Below are 22,965 nucleotides of genomic sequence, written 5' to 3' on the forward strand. Positions count from 1 at the left end.
AATTATAAAAAATAAAAAAGGTAAAACATTATAAAAAAAGTAAATAAGATAAATAAAAATTAAAAAAAATAAGAAGAAATAATTAAATAAAAAAGTGATAAAAAAGTTTTAAAAAATAATTGACACTAACTCCGCCGCCCTGCCATCTGGTTGCCATTCTCCATTGATGGGGAGGGAATCGCATCACAGGACCTGGCCTTGGGGCGGCAGGGAAAGTAAATCTGGCCCTGGTGGTGCCATTCATTCTGATCAGAATTCATGGCACCTTTCATAATGCAACGCAAGGCAATGCACTAAAATTTCTGGTGGTGCAATGTGCTGCGGAAAATGCTGCATGCTTGCTTTTTGTGGGTTTAAGGCACCACAGCATACCAGGCTGGTGTGAATGGGCCCCTAAACTCTATTCTGTGTGTTGTGATAGCTGTTTATATATTTAGAAGGGGCTGAAACACTGACACACAGATCATTCTGCCTCAAAGAAAAAAGGAGCCATAAAGGAATCCACCTTCATCTGAAATAATATTTTTTTCTGTACTTCCATTTCCTAATTAAAATGTTCAGGAAACTGCCGGATTAATATTTTGTGGGTAAAGTTGTTACAACATAACCATTTATAGGGAACCTGAGAACACACATAGGCTGCCACTGCTGAAATCAACTTAAAATTCTCCCTGACTGGCTGCTATTTTGATCCAAAGGCTTCAATCATTTCTGAGATGCTGACATGGAACAAGTGTGCAGATCAGAAGTTATGACTTTGCTCTGATGTCATAAGATGCATGATATGGGGCTGATTTATTGCTGTTATTAGTATTAGCTATAGTAACAGCTTGCGCAGCACTTTACAATATAAGGAAGACATTACAATTACAATAAAATTCAAGACAAGATGGTAAGGAGGGTCCTGCCCCTGAGGGCTTACAATCTAAAGGGAGGGGCAAGTGATACATGAGTAGGTAGTTGTGTGGGGATGAATTGTTTGAGAATGTGATAGTTCAGTGGTTAGGTTAAGGTGGGATAGGCTTCCCTGAAGAGATGAGTCTTTAGGGATCGCCTAAAGGCAGTCAAGATGGAAGATAGACGGACAGGTTGGGGTAAGGAGTTCCAGAGGATGGGAGAGACTCTAAATCTTTCACCCACTGTATAGCTGGGTGAAAGCCGTTCACATGGCATTACTGCCACTAGATGGAGCTGAGGAGCACAGCAGATTCCTATGCTCCTCAGCACCATCTAGTAGTAATAGTGCCATGTGAACGGCATTTGCCTAGCTGTACACTAGGTGGAAGATTTAAAAATAAACCCCTTTGACAGTTCATACTAGACCGTCCGCTAAAACACTGCATTTTAGCGCACAGGCTAGTGCTTTGTGGCAGCCAAACAAATAGAATTTTGGGAAGATGGTCAGGAATGATAGCCTCATTTAAATATAAATATCACAATAAGCGTTTATATGATGATATGTCTTTAAGCTCAGTGCGATGCATAATAAAGCAAACAATGACAGCCAGTGTGATTCACTGTTTGTTACAGCACAAGTGATTAAATCCCAGTTCATTACCTTCCAGACATATTAAAATATATTGCACATTGTTCTGAGGTCTGTGATAATCCTCTCCAGCAGACCCGGGGATAAGGGACGGTGTGTGTAGGGGGGAGGGGAGGGATGCTCTGTCAATGAGTACTGTAGAAATGCAGATACCATGGACAGCTCCCATGGCTCCATATTCTAGCTCTACACTTGTTTCCAGATTGAAGTATCCAGAGGAAATTACTGACACATCCATTCGCCCCTCTGTAGAGTCAGAAAGGATCTGGCTTTACCAGGACGTGATGGATCCAAGCAATCAGATCATTTCATTTAGTCGCACAGAGTTTGACGCTTGGTAGATTTAGGTTGGGTTTACGGTCAGAGGTTACGCTAAACTTAAAAGTCAGCAAGTAACAAATACTTTTCAGGTGTGAAAAATTCATTTCTCAGGGTCCATTCACACCATAGCATTATGTTAGTCAGTGACTGTGTTTGCCTGATGAAGGGTCCCTTCATCAGGCAAACACAGTCACTAAAGGTTCTGAAACATTGTTATCCATTAGCACCACCATGTATGTTTAACATCTGAATAAAGACATCTCAACAAGTTGGACCTAGGTGTGCGGGTGACTATTTATACATCTGGATTCACGCAGAGTCATCCACAGGTACCAGTACCCATCTTATTATATTGGGATTCCGGTCTGGAGTGCGGTGGGATATACGTTATTATAGCATTATGTTAATCACACGATACTTTGTGCTTAACCCATGCTATCACACAAATGAATGGCAACAAAAAACATACCTAGCGCACAGTAACGCACGCTACATGCGCTGTGCACTAACATACACACACACACACAATGCCCATTCGCATACAGAAGGCAGGGGCAGTGGAATTGGGGCCATGGAGTGGCCATGGAGCAGGCTGCTACAAGTGATCTGGGCAGCTATACAGCCACCCAGATCACAATGTACAAAATGAGTGGTGACTTCCCTGCTCTACATTTAGCCCTGCTTGCCCACAGCAGGACTACATTTAGAAAAAAACTGCATATGCTGGATCTTGGGCGATAGGAATTGCAAACCCCAGCTAGTTCACACCATTGCATTCATTTCCAGTGCTTTCAAAAAAAGTACAGCTGCATGCATTTTATTTTCTTTGCACTGTAATGCGCCTGCATGCATGTAAATGCACTTAAACACAAGTGAAAATAATGTTTACATTCTAATCAAGATTATAGAGTAAAAACAAAACCCAAAGAAAAAACTCAATGCACGAAAAACACATAAAAAACATGCAAATTCGTATAAACGTGCATGCAAAGACAAACGAATGCTGGGAGTATGGTGAGAATAAGCCCTGAGTCCCCTTTCACACCTGTGCGATTTGAAGCACTTTGGCTGATAATGCACGACAAAAAGATTCACATTTTTGTCTACGGGGACCATTCACACTTACGCAACGCAATTCCATGCGACTTGGAAAATGACACCAACGTTTCTTTTGGTGCCTTTTTAGCCCCAAAGATTACAATGAGAGCACATGAGAAATTGATGTAACATGCATTTCGGTGCATTTTAGTGCATGAAAACAAGTTCCCACCCCCCCGCAAGCAACCTGGTCTTTATTTAACCCTCACTGGCCACAACAAAAACACACAGATGGGAATTTATCAATCAGCAATCAACTTCTATCTTTCATTTCATTTCATATCAAGGCTTAAAGTGACATTAAACCCTCAGATTTTTGAACATAAACCAATACTGTAATGTGTGCCTTACTGTAATCCATGGTTGTTTCCCTTCTCTTTGCTGCTCTTCCTTTTAAATCTGTATCTGTTCTCATGCTGGGCAGAACTTCTGCCTTGTCTCAGGATAAATACATGGTGTTTGTGTGAAGGTTCACAACCTGAGCCAGCACTACAGGAAGAGGCACTCAGCTGCAAGGGGAAGTTCTCCCCAAGCATGAGAAGAGATACAGATTTAAAAGGAAGAGCAGCAAAGAGAAGGGAAACAACCATGGATTACAGTAAGGCACACATTACAGTATTGGTTTATGTTAAAAAATGTGAGGGTTTAATGTCACTTTAAAAGAGAACTATGGGGTAACTGGAGTATCAGAGTGAGGAGGGGGGAATCCCTGCGGGGAGTGGTGACTGACAGTCACTGCTCTCTGCAGGGAGATGATCGGAAAGTGAGCGAGCGATGGTATGCGTTCACTCGCTTCCCGATCTATACAGCCGACCTGTGACAGTCTCATTGTCACACGTTGGCTCAAACTATGAGGTTGGCCTCATAGTTCTCCTTTTAGGCCCCTTTCACATGGGAGGTCTGATCGGTTCCACCTGTCAGGGGCCTGATTGGATGCCCATTGTAATTCTATGGGCAGCCCGATCTAAATGGACGGGTGTCCCTTTACACCAGGTTGCCCCCAACTGCGGCCAGGTCCGGAAAAACAAACAGAACAGAGTTCTGTTTCTCCAGACCTGATTGTGCTGGATTGGGGGTAATCTGACGTAACAGACACATGTCCCTGTACATCTGACTTCCCATATGGGGTCCGGTGATTTCATTTTTTCCTCCCTCACTTGCTTAAGGAAAAAACAGGATATACACTGATGTCACAGCGGTGACATCCGACCCGTAACACTGCGATCAGGAGGAGATCCATGCACAGATCCCTCCTAATCGGCCTGTGTGAAAGGGGCCTTACTGAACAAACTGAAGAGAGAAGCTGATTGGTTGCCATGGACAACTGCTCCAGATTCTTCTGCTCCAGTTCTGGTAAATGAAAAGCATGCAACCAAAAAAGTGCTACATGAAAATGCAGACACGCAAGTGTGAATGTAAACTAAGCACACGCGTGTTTTGCAGTCGCGTTTTATCGTGTTTCTGCACTGCATTTCCTTACATATTACACAAAAAAAAGTTAAAAGCAGAACTTGAAAAACAGGGCGCTTCCAAAAAACGCAAGTAACTGCTTAACAACACAATAAGTATCGCACCATAAGTAACAATTTAGCAATACTTGATCATATTTTCCGATTTGCTTTTATTATTTAGATAATAATTATGAGACCATTTTTATTTCACACCTAAGTTACACAAACCGAAAGGATTAAAAACACAACAACTGACTCCCGAAACGCCGGGCCCCAGCGTAGCGGACCGCCACATGCAATGCAAATTTCCCTGAAAACATAGGAACAGTATTAATTGGGTGCCCGGGCTGATAACAGCTCAATATATGGCAGCGGTTTCAGACGGTGTCCTCTGTGAAACGGAGTAGAGCAGATTTTAACTTGCTCTGGCACTTATGTATGGATGCACGGAGACACACTCGGAGGATCTATGCATTACGTGATGATAACAGACATTTATAACCCAGAATATAGGAGCAGGGCAGCCTTAAGTGACATCAGCAGATCAAGCTTCAGCGTCAACCTACTTATAAAGATAACCTTCCACATCACTGGCTGCCTAATTTCCAGGCCACTGCGTAACCGCTGTAGCAAGTGCTTTCCCAAAAGGCGATACACACATTAAACCACACACACACACTAAAAAAAGGGGGCCCAATGCAGCACTTCTACCCCAATCCTCCAATGACACATACATACAAAATCCTTGACATAAAAAAAGAAAGAAGACAATGTGTTGTTGTTATACACGGCTATTGGCTTTTGTATCAGGCGAATGTTTTATACATTGAAGCAGAAAGCTGCATCTGCATTATGTTAATCCCACACTGTTGTCTGGATTTGCTGCATATCCTTAAGACCTTTTTGTGACGAGCTAGCAGCTATCAAAAAATGCACAGAGGCTATATCAACGAAAACAACCTACAGCATAAACAGTTATATTTATGAAATTTAAAAAAAAATGATTTGGCCACGGCGACAATATTAAAATTACCTCTTTGACAGCATGCCGGCTTATTTGGCAAGGCGGCGAGGCGATGCGTACACTGCAGCAACCCGTAGCAACTGATCGGAGGTCCTCCTGAACTGATGTGACCTCAATAAGCTGAAATATGATTGGTTGTTACGGATGACTGCACGCCTTCATTATTCTTCGCGCAGGATTGTTACTTCAAGAGAACCAGTCAGGATTGGGCTCATGCAGCAATTTGCCTTAAATGATGACAACGGTACAGAGGTAAAGCTTGCTTTAATGGCTTGCCTTCATGTTTCTCCTTCCCCCATTACATAATCTGATATTACATTTTTTCTTTTTAATAAGAAAGTATTTTCTGTGGGTCCCTGCGCCACACTTATGGCTTTCTTGCTTAGGCGAGAATGACTTCCCTCCCAGAAGTCTCCTGGGGTACTGACATCACGTATCCCAGGGGGCTTTGTGCAATCTCCGCTACTATGCGCATGTGGCAGGCAATTTCCCTACGACACTGTGCATGGGCCACTTTCTAGAGTAAGCCACCGCTCTGGCACAGCACACTGGGTCCCAAAACACCATCTTCCTTCTGATGTCACCATGGCCCCTGGTGATATCAGAAGGTGGTGGACTGGGGCCCGGCATGCCACGACGGAGCATTGGCTTATGCAATAAAACGCATTCACTGGACAGGTAAGTATGTTTCTTTGATGACAACCCAACGGATAAGGTATTAGGGGATACAAAACTGTAGTGAGAGGGAAGTTCCTCTTCAAGAAAGAAATATATCTGTCCACTTATGTAGCTGTCTGACTCTTGAATCGGAACTAAAGGCTCCAATACTTATGATACAAAGTCCCGCTTGCCACTGCCGGCATCTTCCGCGCAGGTTCTTCCGGGTGCGGGATCTTTGGTCAACTTGACTGGCAATTTCTGGATGACATAACTCCCATGCAAGCGAACAGGAGCTCATTCATGGCCGCACTGAGGAACTCCAAAACTGTACACATGGCTCTATATATGCAGCTCAGTGTACAAGTTTGTGAGCAGGCAGGTACAAATGTTTTATTGCACAAGTTCTGAGTTTTGGAGTTCCACTTTAAGCTTGACCCCCATTTACACCTGAGCGTTTTGTCACATATGCGACAACGCTTAACATGGAGAATCCCATTATTTTCAGAGGTGCCTGTTCACACCTGAGCATTGTGTCTCCTGTCACTTGTAATGTAAAAAGTATATGGACATCTTTTCATCAGAATCACACTTTTTCACCCCATAGAACTCAATGAGAGCGCCTGAAAAACATGTGTTTTTTGTGCACCTCCTAATAACTAGCTTTCCTTTAGCTAAACAAAAACGCTTAAGCCTGAGAATGGCCGAAAAGTACGCACAATCGCACACAAAAATGCTTCACAATCAGTATAAAATAACAGAGCCTTGTAGTCATGAGCAATGCTATTTGATACTGTTATGCACACTCCAGATCTGGGAGACACAGTGACGTTTCATTTCAATTATCCAATGTGAACATTTCTGTCTGTTTGTTTATATTTGATCTGCAGATAATTGGAGAATTGAAACAAAACTTCTTTCTTTTTTGAGTGAGCATTCTTAGCTCCTTTAGAAAATCAATGTTGCCATGTAAGGGTTGCAAAATGTTGGAATTCAGGCTAATGCTGTAGTGGACCCCTCCCCCATGATGCAACCGGCCCCCAGTGACACAGTCAACCCCCCAATGGCTTCAGCTGGCCCCCAAATGACTTAGCTAGTGCCTCAATAATGCAGCCAACCCTTCCCCCCCCAATGATGCAGTTGGCCCCCCACCGATGCAGCTGGCCACCCCAGTAATGCAGCTGGCCCCCAATGACGTAGCCACCCTCCCAATGATGCAGCCGGCTCCCAATAACACAGTCAGCCCCCCAATGGCTTCAGCTGGCCCCCAAATGACTTAGCTAGTGCCTCAATAATGCAGCCAACCCTTCCCCCCCCAATGATGCAGTTGGCCCCCCACCGATGCAGCTGGCCACCCCAGTAATGCAGCTGGCCCCCAATGACGTAGCCACCCTCCCAATGATGCAGCCGGCTCCCAATAACACAGTCAGCCCCCCAATGGCTTCAGCTGGCCCCCAAATGACTTAGCTAGTGCCTCAATAATGCAGCCAACCCTTCCCCCCCCAATGATGCAGTTGGCCCCCAATGATATGTAGCTGGCCCCCAGGGACGCAGCTAACCCCCTATTAATGTTGCCTCAATGATGCAGCCGGCCACCCCAATAATGCAGCTGGCCCCAATGATGCAGCCCCCCAATGACATAGCCGCCCACCCAATGACACAGTTGGCCCCCAACGACTCCGCCAGCTCCCCGATGACACAGTGACTGGGGTTAGGTGTATTCAGCTGACATTGGATATTAACCCATGACACAGCTGCCCACCCAATGACACAGCTGGCCCCCAACGACTCCGCCAGCTCCCCGATGACACAGTGACTCACACATGAGCAGACAGAGATCTGGCACCATTTTCCTTTACATATTGTTTTATAAATGGTGGATAGTAATGTCTTCTGATATATTGACATCACATATCCTGGGGGGCATTCCTTTCCACCATATACACACCAACACTTTAGCAGACGCAGCGCCATATCTCTGTCTGCGCAGGTCCGCAGGAGCAGACTGGAACGTCATTCTTGTCTAGAGTCTAGACCAAACAAAAAGAAAAGATAAATAAAAACAAATAATGATAAAAAGATAGGGGATTAGAACGGTGCAACGTGTTATTTTTGAGCGTTAACCTTCTTTACTCCCGACTTTCAAATTATTTACAGCTCACTAACGGGACAAATCTAAATATTTCCTAAATACATCTACACAGTTATATTTATTTAAAACAGAATCTTCAGTTTCTTGCATAAGTGACTAGTTCTCTTTAAGCCAGGGAGCGATACAGAGCCGTAAGCTATAGCAACCAGCCGCAGATAAGCGTTATATTGGTTTATAACGGCTAATCCATGATTGGGTGCCATTGGTGACTCTATAGCGTCCGCAAAAATCAAAGTACAGGAAGGAAATATTAAGATGTTGCCCTTGGCAACCAATCAGATGACACCTCATCCCAATATATATCAGAGGGAGGCTGGCGTCTGGGCGCTATAACAATTTTTTTTTCCATCAGTTTTAACACCTCAGTCGGAAAGCCTTGTCGTTATCATTGCCTCTGTTTAACAATCGGTGCGTGTCACTTTTTATTTTACTGCTGACTGTATATATGTGACATGACAGGCAACATAAAAAAAACACTAATGATAATTTAGAGTACGACCGCAAATTTAACAGGGACGCGTCCAACTGCCACTTTTATTTAATACGGCGAAACGCGAGGTCCATAGCCAACGCTCAAAAATCTGTCACTGATCCGGTGTCAGCAAACTGACACCTGAACAGTTGCTAAGGGCAACTGCACTTTGCCTATTAATATTGCCTTAACATTACAGGGCCTTATGACAAACGTCTGTTTGAATACCTGGGGTCGGACTGGGGTTAGGTGTATTCAGCTGACATTGGATATTAACCAGCTGCTGTGGAACTACAAGTCCCATGAGGCTTTGCAAGGCTCTGACGGCCACAAGCATGACTCCCAGAGGCAGAAGCATGACAGGATTTGTAGTTTCACCCTAGTGTACTGCCATGTCTCTCCTACCAACGCTCCCTCCCTCCACCGCACTGCCCCATCTGCATATCATTACCAAGAAAATGTCATATCTGATTAGTCAGCACAGTGAGCAGAAGCCGATTTCTAAGGTCAGAAGCTAACAAGTATTCATCCACGCTGCGTTTTGCTTTCAGGGACTACAAAAGATGAATAGTCGGGTCCCTCCACACGCCTGTGTAAGAACAAGTATCTTATAAATGGCTTCTATTTATCCACGGCTCCCGCACATCCATCCAACGCATACTTACAGGCATTTGTAACGGCGAAGCTGTTGGCTGTCTCTATGTTGTCTACGTGAGGAACCAAATTAAAAAGTGCTTCCGACTCATTGGGGCTTGTGTTGTGGAGAAAAATCGCTAACCGGAAAGCAGTATATTCCTGATCTGTATTTCGGATGAAAAGCCCACCTAGAAAAGAAAAGGCGGGGGAAGAGTTATAAGAGTGCACATCCATCCAGATAATCAGTTCATTGTATGCAGGTGCAATAAGGACTGGCAGCATTCCTCTCCATTAATTGGAGGCATTGATATGAGGCATGTGCATGGAGGGACGGTCATATCGCATTGCACAGTTCAAGGAGGGGGGGGCTCCAAATCACAGCTCGGATGCTGGGATCAATCTTACACTTTATTTAGCAATATCAGTTCATCCATTTTGCTACATCTGGATAAATATTGGGCTACACATTATTTACAATTCCACATATATATTTTTTGGAACTAAACTCCCTTTGGGAGATATACCACGTCCCTTTATATTTAGACCCAGCTACAAATTATATTGGGGCGTCCAAAGAAGAATAGCTGGCCACATATGGACTATTAATTTCCAGCTATACAACCAGTGCGAGAGCATTGGCTGGCGGCAAGGATGGCCATTTATAACGAGGCAATCAAACGTACTGGAAGTGTTGAATTCTGTGTTTGTGACCAATCAGAGACAGGGTTGTGCGCTACAAATCAGCCGCAGACAACAATAAAAGTCACAGAGATTCACTGTTCCCGCCATGTGATCTTCCAGCATACTTGGGTAACAGATCTATGTGTCTATGGGCGCCATTGCCACGCCTGCTCCCGCCAGTCACTCCCCCAGCATACTTGGGTGACAGATCTATTTGTCTATGGGCGCCATTGCCCCTCCAGTCACGCTACCAGCATACTTGGGTTACAGATCTATGTGTCAATCGGCGCCATTGCCCTGCCAGTTCTCACCAGTCACTCTTCCAGCATATGGATGACATATCTAAGTGTCTATGGGCGCCATTGCCCCACCAGTACTCACCGGTCACTCTCCCAGCATACTTGGGTGACAGATCTATGTGTCTACATTTGCTATTGCCCCACCAGTTCCCACAAGTCACTCTGCCAACATACTTGAGTGACAGATATATATGTATATAGGCACCATGGCCCCATCAGTTTCCGCCAGTCACTCTCCCAGTATACTTGGGTGACAGATCTATATGTATCTATGGGAACCAATGACCCTCCATCCACACTGCAAGCATACTATGGTGACAGATCTTTCTTTCTATGGGCAGCACTGCCTCGCCAGTCACTCTCCCTGCATATTTGATTTACAGATCAATGTGTCCATGGGCACCATTGACGGTAGATACCTAATATTTCCCAACCTTGGACATGATTGCTACAGGCTGGCACCCGCTGCCACCATTGCCTTGGATGTGTGCACCATAAAAATAATTATTCCCATTATCTTATGGAAAAAGGGATCAGTAGAAAGCTGGTCGCAAGCCGCTTGTCAGACCACTAGCAAATGTTTTCAACTGGCGCTACGCTCCATCTTGGCCATGCCACATCCCATAAATACATCACGAACGTATGACTGACCTTAACGCATTGTGGGCTTTAATGTATCCTTCCATGCTACAATCACTATGACCTTTCAGAAAACTGAATTGACAAGCCAAGCTGATATCTACAGCAATATAAATTGACTTCACTAGCTCCCAATACCCTCTGTGTTCATTAAGATGGCCAACGCATCACTGAAGGATTCGAAGGAACTTCTAACAGCCTGAACAGAAGCAGTGTCTTATTATACAGAGAGGACAAAAAGTCAGTCTGCTCCCAGAATCTCATTAACCCCCCACCCTTCCCTATCGTCTCTTCTCTCAGAGTGCAATAAATGATGCAGAGGTGTGCTGCAAGAAATTAAAATATGTTCTAGTGTAGGGATACAATCAAAGTAAAGAAAATGCTTCCACAGGGAGGGATGCAGTGCGCGCCTGCACAACTTTCCAACTAGCCATCATGTAGAGATGATGGGGAGACTGCACAAGAACAGGACAGCACTGCTACTGCAGCAATCCCATCACACACATCAAGCATCCACACAATGCAGGGGCAGCCAGGCCCGGGTGACAGGACGGGATGGGGGGGGGGGGAGGTTACCCTTGGGGCAGATGTCATCTGAGAGTCGAACAGACCTGTTAATCATTATTGATCAGCCTAGCAGTGCCTGGAGCGGCTGCTGCAGAAACTCTTGACTCTCAGCTGTCAGTCACAGCTCTGCTTCTAGACATGCTGGCACAATGGTGTCTGTTGACCAACCAAGAGGTTATGCAGTGGCAGATCAGGAGCTTGGGTAGGGGAGAAGGGGTTCCTATACACTTCAGATCCTTTAGATAGCAATCTCTTTGGTCAACACTACAAGAATCTAAAAATAAAGCAATTAAAGCGACTTTGTACGGCGCTGCTGAAGAGGTCAGAGCCACATAACTCAACAACAACAACCATGATCATTAAAATAGCAATAATAAGAGCTCCAGGATCAAGTTGCTGTCAATGAAGCACCTGCACCTTTTTTTTTTCCCCTCCCTCCCGCATTCAAGTTCACTCAAGCACCTTCTGCCCCAAAGTGCCCCCTAAGAAGCTCCAGTGCCCCCAGTGCCCACCCATGCCAGCTCCTTACCTATCTGCACGCTGCTAGGGAAAGCTCCCAACGCAATGCCCCAAAATCCAGAGACTAAGAACACAATCTGCTCGCATCTAATCCGCATCTTCTCTGGCTGTGTCTCTCTAGATGCTGCGGAAAAGCATCCAAGCCGCTACAAAACACGGTGGGCAGAGGAGGAGACGGAGGCAGGCGCTGCCAGTCTAGCATGCCATGCTGCTGGCCAGGCTCTTTCCCGCAGTGTCCATAGCCCCGGGAGAGCTCAGCTCCGCTTGGAGATGCTTCCACATGCAAGATGGTGGAGTTGGTGGTGGAGGGAGCGTCTAGTGGCTGCGCTGAGAGATGAGACATGCGCTATCTCACTCTCCCCCCCATCACACACAAAGGCAATCCTGTCTCTTTCCCCCTTCTGCCAGCCACTTCTGCCCGCTGTCAGTGTGTTAGAAATGGCATGAATATGTGCTTCTAGAGCAGCAATAGAGAGAGAGGAGAGGAGAGCGGAGCCACTGCAGCAAAGCCTCTCCCTGCTTCAGCACCACCAGCACCAGCGCTGCGGGGGGAGCCGGGCACTGGAGGGAGAGCAGGGTGAGCCAAGGTCAAGTGTTTCTCCTGGCTGTGGGGTGCAGGCTAGCCCGGGCTCAGAGCCTTCTACTGACTAACCAGCAGACCCAGGAGCTATACTCTGTCTATAGGACAGTGCCAACTTTACTTTCCTAGGCAGTCATTGGCATGTGCACGAAAAGGCATGAGGGAGCACTCGCTGATCGCCAACCCTAGTTCACACCAGTATGCACATTTTGCAAGTGTTAGGATGCTGGTGGGGTGGGTATGCGTCTTTTACAAGCTTAAGGATGCCGGTGGGTATGCGCCTTTTACAAGCGTTAGGATGCCGGTGAGTATGCGCCTTTTACAAGCTTTAGGATGCCGGTGGGTATGCGCCTTTTACAAGCATTACGATGCTAGTGGGTATGCGCATTTTACAAGCATTAGGATGCCGGTGGGTCTGCGCCTTTTACAAGCATTAGGATGCCGGTGGGTATGCGCATTTTACAAGCATTAGGATGCCGGTGGGTATGCACATTTTACAAGCATTAGGATGCCGGTGGGTCTGCGGCTTTTACAAGCATTAGGATGCCGGTGGGTCTGCGCCCTTTTGCAAGCATTAGGATGCCGGTGGGTATGCATGTTGTACAAGCATTAGGATGCCAGTTGGTATGCGCCGTTTACAAGCATTAGGATACCAGTGGGTATGTGCCTTTTATAAGCATTAGGATAATGGTGAGTATTTGCCTTTTACAAGCACTAGGATTCTGGTGGGTATGCGCGCTTTAGAAGCATTATGATACCGGTGGGTATGCGCCTTTTACAAGCGTTAAGATATTCGTGGGTACGCACCTTTACAAGCGTTAGGATGCTGGTGGGGTGGGTATACGCGTTTTACAAGCGGTAGGATGCTGGTGGGTATGCTCCTTTTACAAGCGTTAGGATGCTGGTGGGTATGCGCCTTTTACAAGCGTTAGGATACCGGTGGGTATGCACCTTTTACAAGCGTTAGGATGCCGGTGGGTATGCGCCTTTTACAAGCATTAGGATGCCGGTGGGTATGCACCTTTTACAAGCATTAGGTTACTGGTGGGTATGTGCCTTTTACAAGCCTTAGGATGGTGGTGAGTATGCGCCTTTTATAAGCCTTAGGATGGTGGTGGGTATGCGCCTTTTACAAGCGTTAGGATGCTGGGGGGTATGCACCTTTTACAAGCGTTAGGATGCTGGTGGGTATGCGCCTCTTACAAGCATTAGGTTACTGGTGGGTATGCGCCTTTACAAGCGTTAGGATGCTGGTGGGTATGCGCGTTTTACAATCATAAGTATGCTGGTGGCTATGCGCCTTTTACAAGCATTCGTTTACTGGTGGATATGCACCTTTTACAAGCATTAGGATGCCGGTGGGTATGCGCCTTTTACAAGCATTACATTAGTATGCTGGTGGGTATGCGCCTTTTACAATTGTTAGGATGCTGGTGGGTATGCGCCTTTACAAGCAATAGGATGGTGGTGGGTATACACGTTTTACAAGCGGTAGGATGCTGGTGGGTATGCTCCTTTTACAAGCGTTAGGATACTAGTGGGTATGGGCCTTTTACAAGCGTTAGGATGCCAGTTGGTATGCGCCTTTTACAAGCATTAGGATGCCGGTGTGTATGCGCCTTTTACAAGCATTATGATGCCGGTGGGTATGCATGTTTTACAAGCTTTAGGAAGCCAGTTGGTATGCGCCGTTTACAAGCATTAGGATATAAGTGGGTATGCGCCTTTTACAAGCACTAGGATAATGGTGAGTATTTGCCTTTTACAAGCTTTAGGATGCTGGTGAGTATACGCGTTTTAGAAGCATTATGATGCCGGTGGGTATGCATGTTTTACAAGCTTTAGGAAGCCAGTTGGTATGCGCCGTTTACAAGCATTAGGATATAAGTGGGTATGCGCCTTTTACAAGCACTAGGATAATGGTGAGTATTTGCCTTTTACAAGCTTTAGGATGCTGGTGAGTATACGCGTTTTAGAAGCATTATGATACCGGTGGGTATGCGCCTTTTACAAGCATTAGGATGCTGGTGGGGTGGGTATGCACATTTTACAAGCGTTAGGATTCTGGTGGGTATGCGCCTTTACTAGCGTTAGGATGCTGGTGGGGTGGGTATACACGTTTTACAAGCGTTAGGATGCTAGTGGGTATGCACCTTTTACAAGCATTAGGTTACTGGTGGGTATGTGCCTTTTACAAGCCTTAGGATGGTGGTGAGTATGCGCCTTTTATAAGCCTTAGGATGGTGGTGGGTATGCGCCTTTTACAAGCATTAGGTTACTGGTGGGTATGTGCCTCTTACAAGCATTAGGTTACCGGTGGGTATGTGCCTTTTATAAGCGTTAGTATGTTGGTGGGTATGCGCCTTTTACAAGCCTTAGGATGGTGGTGGGTATGCGCCTTTTATAAGCCTTAGGATGGTGGTGGGTATGCGCCTTTTACAAGCGTTAGGATGCTGCTGGGTATGCACCTTTTACAAGCGGTAGGATGCTGGTGGGTATGCACCTTTTACAAGCGTTAGGATGCTGGTGGGTATGCGCCTCTTACAAGCATTAGGTTACTGGTGGGTATGCGCCTTTACAAGCGTTAGGATGCTGGTGGGTATGCGCGTTTTACAATCATAAGTATGCTGGTGGCTATGCGCCTTTTACAAGCATTCGTTTACTGGTGGATATGCACCTTTTACAAGCATTAGGATGCCGGTGGGTATGCGCCTTTTACAAGCATTACATTAGGATGCTGGTGGGTATGCACCTTTTACAATCGTTAGGATGCTGGTGGGTATGCACATTTTACAAGCATAAGCATGCTGGTGGGTATGCACATTTTACAAGCATTACATTAGGATGCTGGTGGGTATGCATGGTTTACAAGCGTTAGGATAGTGGTGGGTATGCACCTTTTACAAGCATTACATTAGGATGCTGGTGGGTATGCGCCTTTTACAATCGTTAGGATGCTGGTGGGTATGCGCATTTTACAAGCATAAGCATGCTGGTGGGTATGCACATTTTACAAGCATTACATTAGGATGCTGGTGGGTATGCATGGTTTACAAGCGTTAGGATAGTGGTGGGTATGCACCTATTACAAGCATTACATTAGGATGCTGGTGGGTATGCACCTTTTACAAGCGTTAGAATGCTGGTGGGTATGCGCCTTTTACAAGCATTAGAATGCTGGTGTGTATGCACATTTTACAAGCCTTAGGTTGACGGTCGGTATGTGCCTTTTACAAGCTTTATGATGCTGGTGAGTTTGCACTTTTGTAAGTGTAAGGATGTTAGTGGGTATGCACATTTTACAAACATTAGCATGCTGGTGGGTATGCACGTTTTAAAAACTGTTAGAATGCAGCGCATTTGGGCAGCCTATTCATTTTAATGGGCTACCCAACGCATGACAATCACACAATTGAAGCATGTGCATCTTTTTTTATGGCGGTATCCCATTGCACACCTAATTGGTATGTCCCCTGTTGTCTCTCGGGAGGTTCTGAGGTGACAAGCGGATGGCAATGTCAGATATAACATAGAGAGTGAAGTTGGGTATACATATTTCTATTTTTTTTAATTCAATCCGCGGGCAAAGGCCAATAATGGATGAATTCCCTGCTGTTTCTATTGTATTCTGACAGTGGCCGCTAGATGCCAGGATACAGGGTGGAAGGGTGCCAACATCAGAAACCAGTCAAAATGCATCCCATGTATACCCTACTTAAGTCCCTTTTTTGTCTCTGGATGGGTGCTGTAGTGACAAGCAGATGGTGAAGTAGAATATACGAGAGCAAGTCACCAGCACAGCAAAATCTTCATCATCAAAATGCCTTTATCGCCTGCCAAATGGGCCGCCCAACACATGCTAATTGCACAATTGAAGCGTGTGCATCTTTTTTTTTTTTTTGCAGATATCCCATGGCACACCTAACTGGTATGCTCCCTGTTGTCTCTCATTGGGTGCTGTAGTGACAAATGGATGACACTGCCGAATATAACATAGAGAGTATGTAAAGTTGGGTATACAACGTTTCTGTTCTAAAATAGAACAGGTACCTCCATCAATGCTTACGAGCATTGGCGGATGAATCCCCTGTTGTTTGCATTGTATTGTGACAGCATCCAGTCAGCAGCGGATTGACTGCAAGCTCCGTTCGCCTGGGATTTTTCCAACCGACTCCATTAATCAGCTGATTGGCGGCTGTCGAGAGGAAGGATGCTGACAGTGGCACCAACAGTTCAAATTTTGGCCAGTATATCAGAAACCGGCCAAAATTCGAACTGTCTGTACCAGACTTAAGTCACCAGCACACCAAAATCTTCATCAAAATGGCTTTATTGACTGCCCAATGGGCTGCCCAACAGATGACAATTGAAGTGTGGGCAAATGCAGATATCCCATTGCACACCTAACCTTTATGTTCCCTGTTGTCTCTCGGTGGGTGCTGTAGCACTGCCAAATATATCATAGAGAGTAAAGATGAGTATACACATTTCTATTTTTTTCTTTCACCCCACAGGTTGAATGAAAAAAAAAAAATAGAACAGGTTCATTCATCAACACTTACGAGTATTAATAGGGGAATCCTCGACTGTCTGCATCGGCCGCCAGCCGAAAACCCAAACTGAGCTAACAGCTGCTTGACTGCAAACTCTGTTCAGCCAAGAATGCCTGATGGGAGAATGCTGACAGCGGCACCCACTGCGTGAATTTTGGTCAGCTTATCAGGAATTGGCTGAAATGTGTCCCGTGTATACCCTATTTGTAAAAGGGGGGCTGCATGTTGACATTAAACCCTCGTTCACACCTGTGCACTGAGAGAATATGTGCAATATCATGTGCAATTCTGCAGCAAACTAAAAGGCATGTCTTCATCCTTAATGGCATCCCAAACGTACCTGCCAAAGCATGCGCATTGTAGCGTGCCAAAATCATGGTTAAAAAATGCGCATAAGAAACCCAGTACACCAAAACGCAGTACACCAAAACCCACTGCTCCAAAATCATCATCAGAACGTCTTTACTTACGTTGATCATAAAATCACAGAAAGGACACACAGCTTACTAGCACACACAAGGGTGACTCTATAGGCCCCTGCAAGGGAAAAGAGACACCCTAAAACAGGGTATCAGGGTCAGTGCTCAGCAGACCAGCTGATTCTGCAGGAAACTAAAACTTTTAAACATCAAGAAGCAGCATCCATAGTAAGTGATTTCATCAGCATTTGAAATAGTTTTAAAACCTTTTTACTTTAATATCACTTAAAGTTTATCTGGCCCAAGTGTGTCCTCTCACAACTCTGGGCTACCCTGCACGGCAAGGGTTAAGTGCTCGATTTTGTTTAGGTGCCAGAAAAGGTATACTCACCCAAACCAGTGAGTCGGGCGGCTGCTACTCCGTTCCCTGAAGCATGTTTCATCCAGTGCTGCAGCAATAAGTGATGGTATGTCCCTTGGTATCCTCACGTCCAATACACCCTTTATAGAGCATGATGACTCAAGGATTTTTAGTCTGCTGCAGTGGGACTGGTCTAAGAGCAAGCCGGCTCTAAGAATCGGGTGAGTATAACTTTTTTTTTAGCACCTAGACAAAAACGAGCACTTAACCCTTGCAGTGCGGCGGAAGCCTCTCTGCAAAAGCTAAGACAAAATGTGCCCAGAGTTCTGCTTTAATCATTGTATATTTATGTTGTGATTCCCCAGATGCATGGCAGAACATGTTGGAGGCATATACACATTGTTTCCATCCTCTCATCCATGTGTAGGAGCGGTGACCAAGGGTAGTAGCATCAGCCGTAAACATCATCAGCGTGACATTTGGAAAAATGAGAGGACTTATTACAGTAATTGAGATACAGGTGTGTGTGGGACTCCGCGCTCATACATAAACAGCCAATAAGCAGGAAGATGCGTCCGATCGTTGTTTGTATGTGCGGCAATTACACGTTTCCTGCTAAGTGATACGTAATGTTTCTATGTATGGGTAGTGAGTGTTACATGAAGTATGAAAGTTATAATTACCAAATAACCCAGCAGTCATTACATACTGATCAGCTATGCCACTCAAGCGTCTTCTCCTGCAGACACGGCCATGAATGAAGGCTTTACTTACTATACTGTACAGGGAAAGGGCTTGAAGCCCGCATTCATATCTGTGTGCTGTGGCAACAAGTGCAAGCAAGTGTTCTTTTGCAAGCATTGCAGCAGCACAACAAAATCCATGTCACTTTGTAAGGCTCACAGTGGTGCTAATCAGTGTTAATAGCACACCAACGCACCTTGTTGCACCATGAGCTTTCACGTGCCTGAAATCGCAACAAAGTACCGTGCGTTTCATTGTTGCACAGTTTTTAAAAAGTTAATTGGCTTCTTTAATGCACTTGTCATGCATGTGGCACCCAAAAGCATTCATGTAGACGTGTGCGATGTCACACCTGCTTATATGGGGTTAGGGCTTTCCCCCATAGTTCTCCTAAGGGTAATGGGAGGACACAGACTAGAGTCCTCCCGCCACTCTAAGCTCAGTAAACCGTGAGCTACAGCTCGCGGTATACTGAGACGCCGCAGCTGAAACGGATCCCGACAATTATGTCTGGATCCGCCCAGCTGCGTGAGTGACAGCTGGCTCTGCTTATCTGGAGGCAGAGCCAGCTGTACCTGCACCCCCTCCCCCATCCGTTCCGCCAGTCAGCGCTGGAGGAGGGGGGGAATCCAGCTCCTCCCCTGTCACAGCTCTCTGCCGTGACAGGATCGAGAAGTGAGCGAACGCCGATATGTGTTCGCTCACTTCCCGATCTACTGAGCCGACTTGTGACAGTTTCATTGTCACAGGTCGGCTAGAACTATGAGGATGAGTGAAAAAAACTCACCTCCTAGTTCTCCTTTAAGTCTGAATTAGGGGGCTAAAGGGAAGACCGCTTTTTTTCATTTTATATTTTATTTTTAATTAGCATTTAAGTTAGCACAACCCAGAATGCCAAAAAAGTGTTACTTGTCCATCCTTATCCCAAATCCACGCTGTGCGTTCCACAGGGCTCCTGTTGTCTTGCCCTGCAGGCCCCTTGATTCTTCTGCGCATGAGTGGAAAAATCGAATTTATTTCTTTGGAACACCTAATGAACACCCTCCCTATAGGATTAAGTGGGATTCTGAATGGCACCCAATGCACTAAACCAGCGGACACCCAACACTAGGGACGTGCAGAGAGAGGCAGAGCCTCACATGCCATTATGGAAGACAAAGTTGTCAGCTTCAAGTGTGAAGCTGATAGCTTTTTCTCCATTCAGACCGGCTTCTAACAGGTTACACAGCAGGGAAAGCCTCCCCGCTGTGTAACATGTCATGGATGGAGCGCCGCCTGTTTTTTACAAGCGGAGCTTCATCCGCCTTTTGACAGTTATGTCAGGTTACCAAACACAGGGAGGCCAGAGCTACAACAGCCTATAGCTTGGATTTACAGGCTTGAGATCCCTGGATGGTTTGGACCAATGGCAAAGCGCCATTGGTCCAAGCCGTCCAATAAAATAAAAAAAACACTGACATCCATCTAGGTGCTTCATCAGTGACAAGCAAGGGAGGGACAGGGAGGCTCCTCCCTGTCTCCTTCCTCCCTCCTCCTCCACACATATTTTAGTGACCAGGCCAGGGGCAGGGCAGGCCGGGGGGCAGTGCCTCACCTGACATGGACCTCACTGCATATCCCTGTCCGACACACCTGTGTGGCAGAGCCCCATAAAGCATTGTAACACACTACCGGGCATTGTGATGCACTGCATCGGTGGGTGTAGGTCCTTTGTGGTGCACAGGCAGCATTCATTTGAATCAGCTGCTTTAATGCAAACGCTTGTTAACGCAAGACATACCATGTGCTAACGCACTAGATCGGAATGCAAAGGTGTGAAGGGGTCCGAAATCTCAGCTGATTCAACAAATATCGGTGAGTGTGACAGATATATTTACATGTACATGAACTTGTTGCAAATATGCACCAGAATCACCCCAATTTACTCCTTGACTGATTTGTACTGATCCTAATGTATCTTTGTTAAGACGCAGCTAGTGACTGGTCCTGCATCCTAGAAACCAATAAAGCTGTCCAGCCGGCTGACAGCATCCTAGCAACCAATGGCATTAGGCTGCACAGTGTTGTTGTGGGTCCGGTATTTAAAGTTTTTTCCTCCATTGCAAGGAGGAAAAAACTGTACGGACATGGATGTCACAGTGGTGACATCCATTCCGTACTGCTGTGATCAGGAGAGGATCTGTCCACGGATCCTCTCCTGATCAGTCCGTGTAAAAGGAGCCTTAGGCAGCCATAACATTGAAGTGTCGCAAATGCTACATTGAATCACTCTCAATGTATTTTAGGACACTGCCTACCTGTAACTAAGGGCTAGTTCACACCGCAAACAGTGGGTTCCGGCCTGATTTGGTCCCGGAACGCACTGGATCGCATGGCAATGCAGCCACGCCCCCCCGGCCACTGCGATCGCCCGCACCTGAACGCGTGGCACATTAATGCCTGCGTTTCGGTCAGGTGCGGTAAAAAAAAATGCCACATGCACTATATTTTCTGGCCGCACCAGAAAAAAAGAGAGAGCAGAATAACAGAGAGATGAATTTATTAGTCTGCTGCTTCTACTATCCCGGTCCAATCACAGATCAGGGGAGGGGCTAGACCTGTGTTACTTAACTGTCTCCTGCCCTGCCATCAAGGGTTGTGCTCTGTGGCAGAGCTTTGTAAATCTCAGGATTGGATAGGCAAAAAAAAATCTGTCTGCAGATAAGAAATCTCCCACATACAGTATGTATTCATACGTGTATGTGTATTTATTTGTTTGCCTGTTTCAGTGACTTACTATTCACAGCCCTGCCACATTGCATACCCTATGACTTTACTATTTTAAAGTCTGAAAGAGAATCATCACAATGTTGTCATTCTTCTTCTCTTTAAAGGATCCCATGTATGCCACAGCTGAGCTGGCATATATTTGGCCACTGATGGAGGTACTGTTTAGCATACCACACTTGTACGTCAATGGCTGTATATATACTGCAGTTCTGTGCATTTTTGTTGACCGTGACCTGCACATTGTTAATATTGCTTGGCTTGCTTGCAGGCTCATTGTATGGTACATCATTTAGGATCTGTCCATTGCTGGAGGAAGAAAAGGGTTAAGAGGTCCCGTGAGGTCACCAGACAAAGATTGCTTAAAAAAAAAAGGTTTGTATACATATTTTTTTTTAAAGGGTCATGCAAGTGCTTCACTGCGGGTAAGGGGGCAAACAGGTCTGTAGGGTTCCAAGAACAGATATGTGCTTTAAGTGACTGTGTCTTGAGAGAAGTATAGAGGCTGCCATTGCGGGTTTCCTTCTGAAATACTAGGTATGTGGCTTTTTTGTGCTGGCTGCGTCCCCATTAGGAAGATTCACCCTCTCTATGTTCTGGTGACCAATATCAGTGAAAGTAAATTTTGGGTTGTCATTAGAGCAAAAGTAGATGGGAATTCTTCCAATGGGGACACTAGTTCTGGTGGTCCTGATGGCCACCAGGGATTTGCCTGTCTTTGGATGGATTCCCTTTGACTTCCTGTTGTGGCTATTGGACAGGAAGTGAAGGAAAATCTCCCCAATGTATCCAACACAAAAAAAAAGTTTTGGCTTCAGTTCTATTTTAAGTACTTTTTAGTCACAGACCCAGAACAAACATGCTGTAAATGTCAAAATTCCGTATCTTTATATCTATTTTGGAATAGTGACAAAGCTAGGGCAAAGCTTTAGCATGACAGCCAGACTAGCATTCTCAAAAAAATCCCTTTAAAAGTATATAGAAAGCCTGAATTTATTTTTAATGTTTGGAATCGTGCCTCAATGTATACAGTTTTCTTAACCAATTTTCAAAAAAATCTATTTTAAAGTTTCTTACCTGGATCCAGTTGGTATCAGCACTTTCTGTTGAAGGCTGACAACACGAAGCCACTGCCTCGCAAGTATACCACTTTAGAGGGTAATTTCCCTTTCCTGGGCGAATTTGGGAAAATTGAATTGCCTCCAACAATCTGCCCCCTCTTCCTTCCATGCTGCTCTTACCTTTGACCAAATGCTCCTTCCATACTATCTGAATGCAGTACACAGCAGTGCAGCCCTGTGCTCAGTATTTAAAATTCCACTCAAAAATGGCAAGAACTTATTGGTCACTTGAACGTGCTGACCAATGAGAAGCGCTTATTACAGAGGCCTAGCTAGCTCCTTCCGCGCCCGAGGCAAAAACAAAAAAGTGTGCTCCCCCCTCCCCCCCCCCAACAGGCCTGTGACGTCACCCGACGCTG

The 22,965-nt window shown here is 45.6% G+C and overlaps 1 protein-coding gene across 8 annotated transcripts in view; it reads right to left on the reverse strand.

Annotated features, from left to right (window-relative positions):
• Nucleotides 1-12,440, reverse strand: part of GRIA4 (glutamate ionotropic receptor AMPA type subunit 4) — a 288,436-nt gene extending 275,996 nt beyond the window's left edge. For all 8 annotated transcript variants that reach the window (XM_018563191.1, XM_018563190.1, XM_018563195.1 and 5 more), the window contains exons 1-2: nucleotides 12,073-12,440; nucleotides 9,387-9,545 (exon numbers count right to left, since the gene is read on the reverse strand). In XM_018563191.1, coding sequence (XP_018418693.1) covers nucleotides 9,387-9,545; nucleotides 12,073-12,160 — 247 coding nt within the window. In that variant the 5' untranslated portion in view covers nucleotides 12,161-12,440. The remainder of the gene's footprint in view (nucleotides 1-9,386; nucleotides 9,546-12,072) is intronic.
• Between the last annotated feature and the right edge of the window lie 10,525 nt (nucleotides 12,441-22,965).

The sequence above is a fragment of the Nanorana parkeri genome, unplaced genomic scaffold (genome assembly GCF_000935625.1).
Source record: "Nanorana parkeri isolate BGI_ZX_2015 unplaced genomic scaffold, ASM93562v1 scaffold639, whole genome shotgun sequence".
Classification (NCBI taxonomy): Eukaryota; Metazoa; Chordata; class Amphibia; order Anura; family Dicroglossidae; genus Nanorana; species Nanorana parkeri.